General features: G+C 37.8%; 2 protein-coding genes across 3 annotated transcripts; both read left to right on the top strand.

The window, feature by feature from the left end:
- Positions 1-1,665: 1,665 nt before the first annotated feature.
- Positions 1,666-2,718, top strand: LOC120276137. The gene has a single exon (XM_039282868.1). The coding sequence runs from the start codon at positions 1,666-1,668 to the stop codon at positions 2,716-2,718; it is 1,053 nt and encodes a 350-aa protein (XP_039138802.1).
- Positions 2,719-9,999: 7,281 nt separating this feature from the next.
- On the top strand, positions 10,000-12,953 carry LOC120275133 (putative low molecular weight protein-tyrosine-phosphatase slr0328). Of its 2 annotated transcripts, XM_039281634.1 has the most exons (7): positions 10,000-10,349; positions 10,446-10,558; positions 10,657-10,792; positions 10,874-10,941; positions 11,431-11,517; positions 12,407-12,479; positions 12,552-12,953. In XM_039281634.1, exons 1-7 carry the CDS (start codon positions 10,109-10,111, stop codon positions 12,566-12,568), a joined length of 735 nt encoding a protein of 244 aa, XP_039137568.1. In that variant the 5' UTR covers positions 10,000-10,108; the 3' UTR covers positions 12,569-12,953. The 2 variants fall into 2 exon arrangements, with proteins under 2 accessions (XP_039137568.1, XP_039137569.1); XM_039281635.1 differs by lacking the exon at positions 12,407-12,479 and having other exon boundaries at positions 10,004-10,349.
- Positions 12,954-14,551: the final 1,598 nt, after the last annotated feature.

Below are 14,551 nucleotides of genomic sequence, written 5' to 3'. Positions count from 1 at the left end.
AACAATCTTTATATAAATCTTTTTTCTTAATTTGTTTTTTACATACTAGGCCTATCCACAATATAAACCGTTCTTAAACAAGCTAATCGAGGATCATGGCCTTTTGGAGATCATTTGTGGTGATGATCAGGCAAGTGGACTATATGCTTCTCACATTAGACATGATATTAGCACAGATATGTTTGAGAATGTCACTCTCCAATCACAGCTCCAAACTGGTGGTCTAGATGACATGTTATTTGAAGAGACAGAGTTTCAAGGCAAGATGCAAACACTTATCCATAACTAGTTAGAAAAACGGAACCAAGGGGATCAACTTTATCGCAATCAAATAAAGGTAAAGGAAAATGAAAATTGATCTCCAAAGTTGAGGCAATACAAGAGATGAATATCACAATTATGAAGGGGCTTGCAAAAATGTACTCTAGTCGTTCATTAGAATTTGTAAAATACTTGATTAATTAGTGCAAAAGAGGTAAAAGCATATGCCTACGCGGGTTGTGAGGTCAAAAAAGCCTATGACTATTTGATGGCTGATGAAAGTAGAGTTATATCTTTCTTAGTGAAGGATGAAGAGCTTAGGAAGGTTTAGGGCAAAGAATTTTTTGAATTAGTTTATACCCAACTAAAATATTTAAGGTGGCATAATTGTCATTTAAAGTTCTTGCATAAAAATTAAGAATAACATTAAATTTTTAAAATTTAATATAAAAATGAACAAAATTACTTAAAAAAATTATTTTTTTTTTTTGAAACTGATGTGGACTAATTCAAACCCACGTAGTACCCCACTTTTCACATCACACCCACTATCTCCTTTTGCACCCACGATCTTTAACACGTGAAATGTTCACGTAACTGTAAGCATATATCTATAAATAGCCTCCCTCATTTAAAAAGAAGGGGAGGACTTTTTGGAGGAAGAAAGGAGCAAAGAAAGACAAGTGTTTTTCTCTACTGACTTAGCCATCAGAGTGTTTGTGGGGAACACTTCCCACACTGCTACAGGTCTCGGCATCTGGAGAAGGAAGAGACTCCAACTCCTTTTGTTTGATCTCCAAGTCCAAGTTCGAAGTTCTACAAGTTTAAGGTCCCCTACAAATTCACTGTTGTATTCTGGCAACAACAGTTGGCACCGTCTGTGGGAACCGATCAAAAGGCCATCACACAAGCTTGCCTTCGTGTAGTCTCTTCAGTCTACGCTAATGCCACCAAAGAAGTCCCAGACATCACGCTCTCAAATGGCTACAACTCAAGATGAAATGATTCCTCAAAGTGCAAACCTTCAAGAACAATTAGAAGTTCCACCTGAGCCCTCAAAAGATACAATGCCAACGATTCCCTTAAGCGAATATGAAGCGCTTAAAAAAAGTTCGATGAAAATAACAGAAAGTTGGATGATTTAATGCACTTTGTCCAACAAGCTCTACCTCAAGCAACACTCCCATCCAACCTCTATCATAAGGGAAAGCAAGCTATGGAACAACAAGAGCAAGGTGATCTACATCCTCATAACCAAGAGAGGGTTGAACTTCCACTAGCCGGAAAAACACAGAAAAAATCCAAGAGGTGATAGAAAGCACCTACAAAGGAGAATCAAGAGCGTTTGAGAGAGATGCGGAGGAATCTACCTTTAGTATAAAGGAGACAGCTAATCTAAAAAAGATGATTGAACAGGTACTAGAACAGAAGAAGCTGGTTCCTACTGAGGAAACACCACAGAGAAGTAAGGTACCTTTCATCAAAGAAATCATGGTAAAGCCACTACCCAAAAAGTTCAAGATGCCACAGCTAACAACTTATTTTGGGAGGGGGGACCCTTATGACCATATGCAAAACTATGAGGCAGTGATGCTTCTCCATGGATGGGAGGATGCAATCACGTGCAGAGCATTTCCGCTTACTTTAACAGGGCATGCACACATATGGTTTAATAATCTGAAGGAAGGATCAATTTCAAACTTCAATCAGTTGAGGAAGGAATTTATAGATGGATTCCTCATTAATGCTAGAAGAAAGAAGGACACTTCGTATCTTCTGACCATTAAACAAGAAGAGAAAGAGAGCTTGAAAGACTATGTTGAAAGATTTCGTGCCGCTACCTTAGAAGTACAGGATCTTCAAGCCACAGTGGCAGTATCAGGAATGCTTCAAGGGACAAGGTCAAGAGATTTTCAAAAATCCCTTTCCCTAGATCAACCCCTCACTCTTGGAGATCTGTTCAGTCGAGCTAATAAGTTTATCCTTTCGGATGATGTTATGAGGCACATCAATGCTAGAAACATAGATAAGAAAAGAAAAGATAGAGATGAAACGAACGATGAAGGGAGAAAGATTGGAAGGGGAAATGAACAAAGACAAGTTCCAAAACTCAAATTTGAGAACTTCACACCATTAAGCCAACCACGTTCTACCATCCTAGCAAGTATAGAAGGATCTGGCCTCCTTACCTTTCCTCCTAAGGCAAACAAGACAATGGGCAAATTTACAGATGCATACTGCAGCTTTCACAAAACCCATGGACACTCAACTGATAGATGCAGAGAACTGATGAATGAGATTGAATCTCTAGTGCACCAAGGAAAGCTTAACAGATTTGTCTACTCAGAAGCATGGAGAAACGAGAAACCGACTTACTCAAAAAAGGAAAGATCTGAAGATAACAGGGGAATGAAGGATAAAAAAGACTCCAAGACGAGAGAGAAACCCCCACTTTAGATAACAACCCATCTCACCCAGCAATACATGTTATCATCGAGGGTGAAACCTTAGCATGTGACACCTCTTCATCAAGGAAAGCTTATGCAAGGCAAGCTTATGAAGTTAACAACATCATGAAAACACAAGAGAATGAAGAACCTATCACTTTTACTTCCGAAGATCAAGGAGATGTAGTCATGCCCCATGATGATGCAATGGTTATTTCCGCAACCATTATGAAGTTCCCAGTAGAGAGAATTCTTATTGATAATGGGAGCTCTGTAAACCTTATCTATTGGAACTGCTTTGAGAAGATGAATTTATCGTGTGATAGATTGAAGAAGGTGTCATCCCCACTATTTAGTTTCTCAAGAGAATCAGTTCCTATCATGGGATCAATCCAGTTGCCGATCACGCTAGGTGAGGAACCACGTCACATTACAAGAATGGCAAATTTTATGGTAATTAAATCTGTGTCACTAGCTTACAATGCCATCTTAGGAAGACCTTTTGCTTAATGACATGAGAGCTGTGCTCTCTTCAAGCTATCTGCTAATGAAGTTTCCAACCTCAGGAGGAATAGGGCAAGTAAGAGGAGATCAAAAGAAAGCTCGGAGCTGTTATGTATCTTCCATCAAAGGAAAACAATTGTTAAGGGATGAAACCTTGGCAATCTCAGAAGACTCAGCTGATAAGCCGAAGCCTATGGAAAAAGTAGAACCTGTGAGGTTAAAAGATGATGATCCAGATAAGGTCACTTACTTGGGAAGTGGAATGACCGAAGAAATAAAAAGAGAAGTGATCGCTTGCCTAAAAAAGAATGTGGACGTATTCGCGTGGACACCATCTGAAATACCAGGTATTAGTTTGAAGGTGATTTCTCATCACTTGAATGTGGACCCGAGTATAAAGCCGATAAAGCAGAAAAGAAGAAATCTGGCACCCGAAAAGCAACATGCTCTAGAAGAAGAGATAGATAAACTAATTCAAGTTGATTTCATTGAAGAGGTCCAATACCTAGAATGGCTTGCCAATGTTGTAATGGTAAAAAAATCAAATGGGAAATGGAGAGTATGCATAGACTTCACTAATCTTAACAAAGCTTGCCCAAAAGATTCATATCCTTTACCAAGAATCGACAAGTTAGTGGATGAGACCTCAGGCTATGAGTTGCTAAGCTTCTTGGATGCTTTCTTAGGATATCATCAGATAAAGATGAATCCCTCAGACAAAGAAAAGACTGCTTTCATCACTGAGAAAGGGACATATCGTTACAAAGTAATGCCTTTTGGACTAAAAAATGCAGGAGCAACCTATCAAAGAATGGTGAACAAGGTATTCAAACACCTTTTGGGTAACACTATGGAAGCTTACGTCGATGATATGATCGTCAAGACCAAGATAGGTGAATCTCATACAGAAAAACTCAACCAAGTCTTTGAGGTATTAAGGAAATATGACATGAGGCTTAACCCCAACAAATGTACATTTGGGGTTCAATCTGGAAAATTCCTTGGTTACATGATAAATCGAAGAGGGATAAAAGCTAATCCAGAGAAGGTTCAAGCCATACTTGAGATGAGATCTCCATCATCTATGAAAGAGGTGCAACGCTTAACTGGAAGAATAGCCACCCTAAATAGGTTCCTTTCCAAGTCAGCAGAAAGGAGCCTTCCCTTCTTTAAGACTTTAAGAGGTGGGAAGAATTTTGAATGGACTTCAGAATGTGACAAGGCTTTTGAAGAGCTAAAAGAATATTTGAAGCAGATAACTCTTTTGACTAGACCTGAGTCTAAAGAGCCATTATTTGTATATTTGGGAGTTAGCAAGATGGCTTTAAGTGCAGTCTTATTAAGGAGGGAAGGAAAGGTGGATAAACCAGTGTACTATGTCAGTAAAGTACTTCAAGGTGCAGAATCTCGATACCCTTTTGCTGAAAGGGTAGCATTAGCACTTGTGATGGCTTCCAGAAAATTAAGACCCTACTTTCAAGCTCATCCTATAGTGGTCTTAACAGATCAACCTTTACGTCAAATATTGCAAAGGCCAGAATATTCTGGAAGACTTACAAAATGGGCGATTGAACTAGGAGAGTATGATATTTGCTTTGAACCTGGACAAGCAATCAAAGGTCAAGCTATAGCTGATTTCATAGTAGAATGCACTGGAGAAGAGGAGCTAAACAAAGCGGATGAATACATATGGAAGATGTTTGTAGATGGAGCATCAAGTTCATCAGGGAGCGGAGCTGGGATAGTTCTGATCTCTCCTGAAGGAAATATACTAGAGTATTCATTACGCTTTGCCTTTTTAAGCTCAAACAATATTGCAGAATATGAAGCACTCATAGCAGGAATGAGCTTAGCCAAGCAACTACAGGTGAAAAGATTGATGGCACATAGTGATTCACAACTAGTGGTTCAACAATTTCTAGGAGAATATGAAGCAAAAGAACCTGATCTTCTATAAAGGAAGAGATGAACAGTTTGCACCTTAAACTTTCATTCTAAGGGGGAATGAAAGTACACATCTTAAGAACCTGATCTTCTATAAAGGAAGAGATGAACGGTTCGCACCTTAAACTTTCATTCTACGGGGGAATGAAAGTACACATCTTAAGAACCTGATCTTCTATAAAGGAAGAGATGAACGGTTCGCACCTTAAACTTTCATTCTACGGGGGAATGAAAGTACACATCTTAAGAACCTGATCTTCTATAAAAGGAAGAGATGAACGGTTCGCACCTTAAACTTTCATTCTAAGGGGGAATGAAAGTACACATCTTAAGAACCTGATCTTCTATAAAGGAAGAGATGAATGGTTCGCACCTTAAACTTTTCTACTTGGGAATGAAAGTACATATCTTAAGAACCTGATCTTCTATAAAGGAAGAGATGAACGGTTTCGACCTTTAAACTTTCATTCTACGGGGGAATGAAAGTACATATCTTAAGAACCCCGATCTTCTATAAAAGGAAGAGATGAACGGTTTCAGACCTTTAAACTTTCATTCTACGGGGGAATGAAAGTACACATCTTAAGAACCTGATCTTCTATAAAAGGAAGAGATGAACGGTTTGCACCTTAAACTTTCATTCTACGGGAGAATGAAAGTACACATCTTAAGAACCTGATCTTCTATAAAAGGAAGAGATGAACGGTTCACACCTTAAACTTTCATTCTACGGGGGAATGAAAGTACACATCTTAAGAACCTGATCTTCTATAAAGGAAGAGATGAACGGTTCGCGACCTTTAACTTTCATTCTACGGGGGAATGAAAGTACACATCTTAAGAACATGATCTTCTATAAAGGAAGAGATGAACGGTTCGCACCTTAAACTTTCATTCTACGAGGGAATGAAAGTGCACACCTTAAAAGCCTGATTTTTTATATGGGAAGAGATGAGCAAGAAAAGTCAACATATTCCTACAAAAGGAGGTCGATAACAAATATTTTCCACACATATGATACCGAGCTAAGAGTCTTAACAACAAAATATTATAAAAGAAAACTATAAATAATCACTTTTATTGAAAGTTCACACATCATCACTAAGCCCTAAATAAGGAAACTATAAATAATCGTTACAAAAGAAAAAAAGATTATTATGGAGCAGGATGTACAGGTGGTTCAGGGGAAGGCATCTCATCAAAAATTTGCTCCTCATCCAAACCCTGCAAAGCTAAGATCTCATCATCATGACTTTCAGAGGAGACGCCATTCTTCCCACAAAATTCCCAAGGGCCAATAAGATCGTCTAAGTCATCGTGAAGGTCGGAGTTTAAAGAGATAGTAACATCCTCCTTAGTGGGATCAAAGCTCCTCCAAGGTAAAGGCTCAACAATGGAGCTAGTCTTTGAAAAGACTAACTCAGGGTAAGCACGGCCATGTTCCTTCTCAAGAAGCTCTCGAGCAAGATAAAAGCCAGTCTTGCTGAAGTAGCACGGATAGATTGTCGCTCAGCGTCGAACGCCTGACAAAGAGAAGATATCTCATCCTTCAATGCAGAAGTAGCTTGTCGTTTAGAAGCTAAATCTTTCTCAAGAGAAGTAATAGTCAAACATAAAGATGAAACCTTATCTCCGAGTCTCTTGTTCTCATCATTCAAGGTGGAACATTTGGATGCATACCCTCCCAAACTAGCAAGTTCAGCTTCTGAAGTTTGAAGGATCTCATTAACCCAAACGCCAAAGAAGCACGTTGAGCAGCCTATCCTCAATAAAGAAAAAGACGTCAAAATTAAGTTATACGTAAGGAAAAGGTAAAACAAAAGAGATAAATACCTCAATTAAAAGACGTTTAGCAACATCTATATTCTCCAACATATCGGCAAAATAGCATTCCTCATCTCGTGGAAGAATGGAAGAATATATCAATCTAGAAGCCACCCCAGGTCGAGTAATACTGTCTGTATCAACTAAACCAGGATAAAACCTAAAAGGTTCCCCTTTTAGAGTACTCCTAAGATCAGCATGATCTTTATATACTCGATGAATTTCTTGAGGTGGTTCCATGGGTGGAAAGGTGAGTTTGAATGCTAAAAGAGACTCAGAGTGCAGTTCCCTTCTTTCACGACGCGAAACCGCAAGGTTTGCAGATGATAGTAAAGGGTTAGAACCCTTTCAAGTGTCATTATTGCCTTTATTTGGAGGGTTAGAACCCTTGCAAGTGCCAAGGTTAGAACCCTTGAAGACATCAAGGTTCAAACCTTGGAGAGCATTAGAATTAGGGTCAGAGCCCCTAGAGGAAGCCTTAACAACTTCAGAATTGACAAGGTTAGCACCTTTGGACGTAGGAGACTTCAATCTTTTGGGAGGAGGAGATGCACCTAACGTAAGAATCTGAGAAGATCCGGGTTGAGAAAGTTTTGAAGTCTCATTGTCTCGAGCACGCTTTCGTTGACCCGTTTGGAGAGCAGAAAATGTAGAGTTTTTGGATACCATATCTAGTGAAAAAAAAGAAAAAAAATTAAATGAAAGCATGAAAACATATTTTGAAGGTCATAGTCAATTATCACCATAGCTCGAATTGGTCTCTTTGCCTGTATCATCAGCATGAGAGGATGAAAGATAGGAAGAAGAATAAGAGGACAACGAAGGAGAAGGTGCAAGAACGCCCCACCCTGCTACCCTTAAGTTAGAAGGGGTCATAAGTGTACTGATATTATGGCAGGAACGCTCAATGACATGAATCTCAGGAGCAAATTTCTCTCTGAGTGGGGCATAAGGTTTTCTTGATACTCCCTTTCTGTTCCAACACCATTGGTAAGGACCTTTTCAAGAACCTTTTGGGGGTAAACAAGAACCCATCTGTCTTCATAATTCTTTATAGGAAAGAGATCATCAATAAGGAAAGAAGAAGTCCCATGAAGGACATGACGACCAGACTTATGTTTACAAGGTTGAAGCTCAAAAAAGAGATGAAATAGGTCGACTGAGACCCTAAGCCCACTTATAAAGCAAAAGATATGAAAGCCTATAAGAAACCTCCAAGAATTTGGATGAAGCTGAGCAGGAGATAGCTTGTTAAGCTTCAAGAATTCCATGATGAAGGAAGGCATAGGAAAGCGAATGCCCATATCAAGCAATGCCTCATGAATGGCAAAGGACATACTAGGGGCAAAACAAAAAGGACAACTAGGTTCACCAGGAAGACTAATTCTCCAATCGGAAGGAATCGAATACTTGGCCTTGAAACTTTGAACATCACCTTCATTAAGAGAGGTAGGAAGACAGGCGCCTATCACGAAGTGAGACTGAGGTCCAAAAGATGTAACTGGTCTACTAGTTTGCTTCGTTCGAGCCATGACAAGGTGATGCTATATATATATATATATATATATATATATATATATATATAGATATAGATATAATTAATTAATCAAAATAAAAAGGAATATATATATATATATATGGCGGCAGGTGGGCAGAAGAAAATAAAATATGTATATAATATATATAGATATATTAATTAATTAATTAATTAATTAATATATGCATAGGCGGACGGTTGGCGGAAGAAAAGGTAAATAAAATATATATGTGCATATATATAATATATATACATATACTATTAATTAATTAATTACTTAATGTATATATTTCTAATCTTTAGTGTTGTAGGTTGATGAAAAGAAAAAGTAATTAATTAATTAATTTATTAATTAATTAATACCTTCAAGCTTCAGCGAAACAAAGCAGTGCGAAAATCTTCGATGGTTACAGGAAGAATGCCGAAAAATACTTTAACTCAGCTGCGAGGCCAAAAGTCTTTAACCCAATAGCTGTGTGATTCTAAAACTGGGGGTGGAGACTACCTTATATAGAGATCGAAAGGTGAGAGTTCAAATTTGAGTTGTACTCAAGAGATAAATCTTTATCCAACGATCAAGTATGTTAGAGTTTTATCCAACCATATTATCTAGATTTAAATTAGTTATATCTTATCTGTAGATAAATTCAAATATTATTATCAGGATAAGTTTAGAAGAGAGAGAGTTTGAAGCAGATAAGGACCTACTTCTATCTTTAAGGTTCTAACCTAAAGATAGAAGTGGGGAGCAACTGATGTGGACTAATTCAAACCCACGTAGTACCCCACTTTTCACATCACACCCACTATCTCCTTTTGCACCCACGATCTCGAACACGTGAAATGTTCACGTAACTGTAAGCATATATCTATAAATAGCCTCCCTCATTTAAAAAGAAGGGGAGGACTTTTTGGAGGAAGAAAGGAGCAAAGGAAGACAAGTGTTTTTCTCTACTGACTTAGCCATCGGAGTGTTTGTGGGGAACACTTCCCACACTGCTACAGGTCTCGGCATCTGGAGAAGGAAGAGACTCCAACTCTTTTTGTTCGATCTCCAAGTCCAAGTTCGAAGTTCTACAAGTTCAAGGTCCCCTACAAATTCACTATTGTATTCTGGCAACAACAGAAACCATAACTTTTGTTGAGACTATGAATATAACTCTTTTCATTTATATAACTTAAAAAAATAAAAAAAAGACAAAATTACAAAATGTATAAATTTTATCTTGGCATTATAAAGAAACAACTATTTTAGAATATATATATATATATATATATATATATATATATATATATATATATATATATATATATATATATTTAAACGACAAATTTTTTAAGAAAAAAAAGTATGAAATTATGTTATGTTGCCATTATAATAATAATTTAGCGATGAAAGCACTTAATTCTTATGCATAAAAAATACATATTTGGTGGAATAAAGTGGCTTATCCCAGTTAAAAAAAACCCATGTTCATCTATGGCCCAAAAATGCCATTACTAAGCCAATGAGCTCCTCTACATCGACTTTCATGGAAGAGCGTCTTCTCATAACATTATTCGGAGCATTCCAGTTTCAGCGTGCGAGAGCATGAGTGTCAGAATAGCTACAACGCAGACCATCCCAAATTTACGATTTTGCCACTCTATCCATTCTCGTAGCCTCCTAACGAATCCTACTCTTCTACTATTCAAGCCCCCTTCTCACTCTCGCCGTCTCCGAGTCATCCCATTCACCATAGTTTCATCATCTTCACCATCATCGATGTCTTCTTCTTCAGCGCAATCTATGGTAGAGCGTAAACCCTTCTCGGTCCTCTTCGTTTGTCTTGGTGAGGCCAAATTATCACAATTCTTGAAATTTCTTTCACTTTTTTTAGTGGCTGCTATTAATTGTTTGAGTTTTTGTACAAATGCTTGAATTTCAGGGAATATATGCCGGAGTCCGGCGGCAGAGGCGGTTTTTCGCGATATCGTTCGCAAGAGAGGTCTTGAGCCCAAATTCGTTATCGACTCCGCCGGCACCATTGATTATCACGAGGTCAGTCCTTTGTTTTTGTTTGTAATTTTTATTTTATTTTATGTTTATTTTTGTGTGTTTCTGTGTGTTAAAGTTTGAATTTTGATGTCAAATTGAAGGGTAATCAAGCTGATCCGCGGATGAGATCGGCTGCTAAAAGGAGAGGGATTGAGGTGACATCAATATCTAGGCCAATAAGACCGTCGGATTTCTCTGATTTTGATTTGATTGTAGCCATGGACTTGCAGAACAAAGGTTCAGAATTGTATCCTTTTTTTCATGGCTGATGTTTGAAATTAGTTTTTGATTTTGAATGAATTTGCTGTATGGTTACAGAGGATATATTGGGTGCATATGAGAGATGGAGATTCAAGGAGCCTCTTCCTGAAGATGGGCCGAAGAAGGTTGGATGAGCTTCTTTTAACTATGTGATTGATGAGTACTTCAAAAGTAGATTTCTGTTGAGTTTGATGGTTAATGTGTATTTCCAGTGTTAGGTTTTGGAATCTAGTATTTTCTGGTGTGTTTCTGTGAGCAAATGTTAGATTCAAATACCCCTATGTTACTCTTTCTTTGTCTCATTTCTTTGTTCTTATATGTCTTGAATAGATGTCTAAGCGCACAATAAATTCCTCTCATTGCTTAAGAGAAAATCTAGAAAAGAAAAAACTACGTTAAGGTGACACTAATGTTTGATTCATTTACATGTCATGTACATTGAAGAATATTTGAATGCCTAGAACATGAAATTTTAGTTCTAGAAATGATATATGGATTGAATTGCGAGCTCAGTCTGTTGTATAAAATTTGGATGAGGCCTTGGGAAGTTTTTGTGCATTGTACATTATTAATTGAATTGTGATTGGGGGTTTGTTCTGTTTGCATTTTTGCAGGTTAAGCTGATGTGCTCTTATTGTAAGAAACATAAGGAGACTGAGGTTCCAGATCCTTATTATGGAGGTTCTCAAGGTTTTGAGAATGTAAGTTATACTAATTACTTCTGGCTATGCTGTATTAGTCCTTGACTGAAATTTTGGATTTGTGGTTATCATCAAGGCTGGCATGTGTAACATGGATTTCAACACTATGCTCAACCATATTTAAGAATTTCTTGATTTAATGACTACATGCCTTGGGGCCGCATATTGCAATATGAAATTCATTTACTTCTTGTGGACAATATTGAACTACCATTTTTCAAAACTTAGGTTGGCATAAGTAGATACCCTTTTGTGATGCATTTGAGCTTTTGTTCTCTGACTAATTGCATCCTTACCAAAAGCCCTTTTTTTTTTTTTTTCTTAAGTCAAACTCTAGTTCCTAATAATAGTTTTTCAGCTTGTGCTATTGAGAGCTTCAGCAAATCACCATATATAACACCATGAAAAGAACTATTTGAAAAGCTGAACAGCTATCTCTCTCTTTCTGTGTTAAAATTCAGTGCAACAAACATGTTTATTAGTGTTCAACTCTTTCTACTGAAACTTAACTTCCTTTTGAGAGCATTAACTTGTAGTTGTAATAATTGTACCACAAATATGACAAATTAAAGCCATTTCCGAGGGAAGCTCCTGTAGGACTGAGTTATCAGATATTTACAATCTTCCTGAGGTAGGCAATGGTTGTTAAATCCTGAACAATTTAATCATGTCTGGAGCAAATTGTTTGCTGATGAATATTTTCCTATTTCTAGGTCTCAGCGCTATCAGCTTCTTGATTAAAATAATATTTACTCTTTTATTTTAATGTTCTTCTAGTAATAAGTGTGCCAAACTTGATCTTGTTTGTTGCATCATGTTGTCTTCTACATTCTAGATATGATGGATTACCATTACTTCCTGCTGAGGTTCTTCCAATTAATATTGCTAGCTTGCAGGGCACATGGTTACAATAGAATTATTGCCCAAATATACAGTTGAAAGCTGTGTTTCAGTTGCCAAATGTGAGCAATAGCCTGTTTTCTTCAAGCTTCTCATTTTGTTTCTCATCACAACGTTGTGTTGTTCTTTTCCAGGTTTTAGATCTCCTTGAAGATGCGTGTGAGTCTTTACTTGACAGCATTATGGCTGAGAACAGCCATGTTTGTGCTTCATAGTTTCTGGGGTTTGGAATTGAAAAATTTATTGATCTTGAAGAAAAGCAAACAAAAGCAATTATATAACCTTTGAGATGCATGCCACGGAGTATTGAGACAGAATTGGTATTGGCGATCTATTAAGTGACACTTTTTTCGAGATTTGTTGCTTGGTATAATGAACTCTCTGTGTTCTAATTAGTGATGAATCGCTAAATCTAGTCAAGGTACATCATGATTAATTAGCCCTTGTTTTCTGTGTTGCGCCAATTCATATAGAACAAACAGCAAATCATTGTCTATCCAATTGTTGAAGAGCTTTTGGCGTGATTTCAAGCTTTCTGATGATGAGTTTTTCTCATTTTCATTTCCTATTCTCACTTTGGCCTCTGTTTAATTTGAGGCAGTGAGCTGAAACCCAATCGATCTTGTCTAAAGTTATAGATGACTCAACTTGTTGGTCTTGTAATTACCAGAAACTATTTGTGTAAATGAGAAAAATTGGTTTCAATTTTGGGCTAATTAGGGAAATTTTCTACGCTTATTAACGTCTGCTTACTCAAAAGGAGTGTCAGTTTTGGAATTTTGATTGATGAAAATTTTAAGTAAAAAAATTATAGAGCAATAACCTTAAGTGAAACCAGCCCGAGGGCAACATGAAACCCCACAATATAAGGTACCGCATGTAGCACAACATGGATACACAGAGTATACTATACTCTAGCCCACAACATCACGCCTCAATAGGAATTCCAACCCGAGAAGTTTTCAAGGGGGAGGCGTTCCTCCACTTCGCAGGTCTCCTAAATGCTACCATATCGCAGGTTAGAGGTAATTTGTTTGTGGGGAAATCCTCGGCTATTTCTCTTTTTCTAAATGTAGCACACATGGCATCCCCTATTTAGCATCATCACTGACATGACGTTTTCGGGTTGATATACTTGGTCAAGTTGAAGGATGAGTTGTCCTAACCATTACCATGAGGCAATATACTTGGCTAGGGGAGGGGCACTCTTCCAACTCTTTAGCTACGGAGCAGGCTCGTCTTTTTTCAATGAGTAATGGAAAAAACAACTAAACCTTTAATCAAGGCCTGGGTTTACATGATGGCCGAAGTCACGAAGGATAGGCTTGACTGTCTAGAGGAAAGAATGGGTCAGCTGGAAGATATCGTTGAGCAGCTTGATGACCTAATCTGGCCATTCTGTGATAGGGGCTCCTTTTCTCTGTCTCTTTGTCAGAGGTATGAAGACTTGATCAATTGTGTGGGCAAACTTAGCCGTTCCTTGGAAATTTTGATCTCATAATTGCAATCACTCTCTGTTGATGTGAACCTTTTGAAAGATGCAGCTTTCATAATGCAAGCATAGGAAGGGGTGCTGCACGGGTCAAGGTGGCAGGTCTTTTATCTTTTAATGGTGTTCGGAATGCCAAGACCTTGAAGAACTTTATTTGTGACATTAAGCAGTACTTTAAGGTAGCTATAGTCCTAAAAAGTGAGCAAGTATTGGTGGAGGATACACCAGGATGATGATGCTCGTGTGGGTTAGACTACGTTCAATTCTTAGTCGGAGTTGAAGAAAGAATTAAGTGAGCAATTCCTCTCTTTCAATATTTCATGGGAAGAGCAAGTTGCCATGAAGAAATTGAAGCACACCAGGACTATGTGAAAGAGTTTACATAATTGCTTCTTGATGTCAAAGACATGTCTAATGAGGACAAGTTATTTAAATTCCTTTCAGGTTTCCAGAACTGCACCCAAATTGAAGTGAGAAGGCAGAGAATGAAGGACTTGCCATTTTCTATTGTGACCATGGAAGCCTTGGTGGATTTGCGGTCATCATCGATACATGAGGACAACAAGTTCATGCCCTGTCTGTAAGAGAACAAATTCAAGAAGAAGATTTGAAAAAAGGAAGTAACTCGAAAATCCTATGTTG

Source organism: Dioscorea cayenensis, chromosome 14 (assembly GCF_009730915.1).
Source record: "Dioscorea cayenensis subsp. rotundata cultivar TDr96_F1 chromosome 14, TDr96_F1_v2_PseudoChromosome.rev07_lg8_w22 25.fasta, whole genome shotgun sequence".
Lineage (NCBI taxonomy): Eukaryota > Viridiplantae > Streptophyta > Magnoliopsida > Dioscoreales > Dioscoreaceae > Dioscorea > Dioscorea cayenensis.
This window is presented reverse-complemented; position numbering and strand designations above follow the sequence as displayed.

Bases quoted from the DNA above. Each gene is read 5' to 3' on its own strand.
- LOC120275133 (XM_039281634.1), top strand. From the start codon at position 10,109: ATGAGTGTCAGAATAGCTACAACGCAGACCATCCCAAATTTACGATTT. The intron at 10,942-11,430 runs GTTGGATGAGCT...GCATTTTTGCAG, and splicing joins CTGAAGATGGGCCGAAGAAG to GTTAAGCTGATGTGCTCTTA. The intron at 11,518-12,406 runs GTAAGTTATACT...TAATATTGCTAG, and splicing joins GTTCTCAAGGTTTTGAGAAT to CTTGCAGGGCACATGGTTAC.
- LOC120276137 (XM_039282868.1), top strand. From the start codon at position 1,666: ATGATTGAACAGGTACTAGAACAGAAGAAGCTGGTTCCTACTGAGGAA.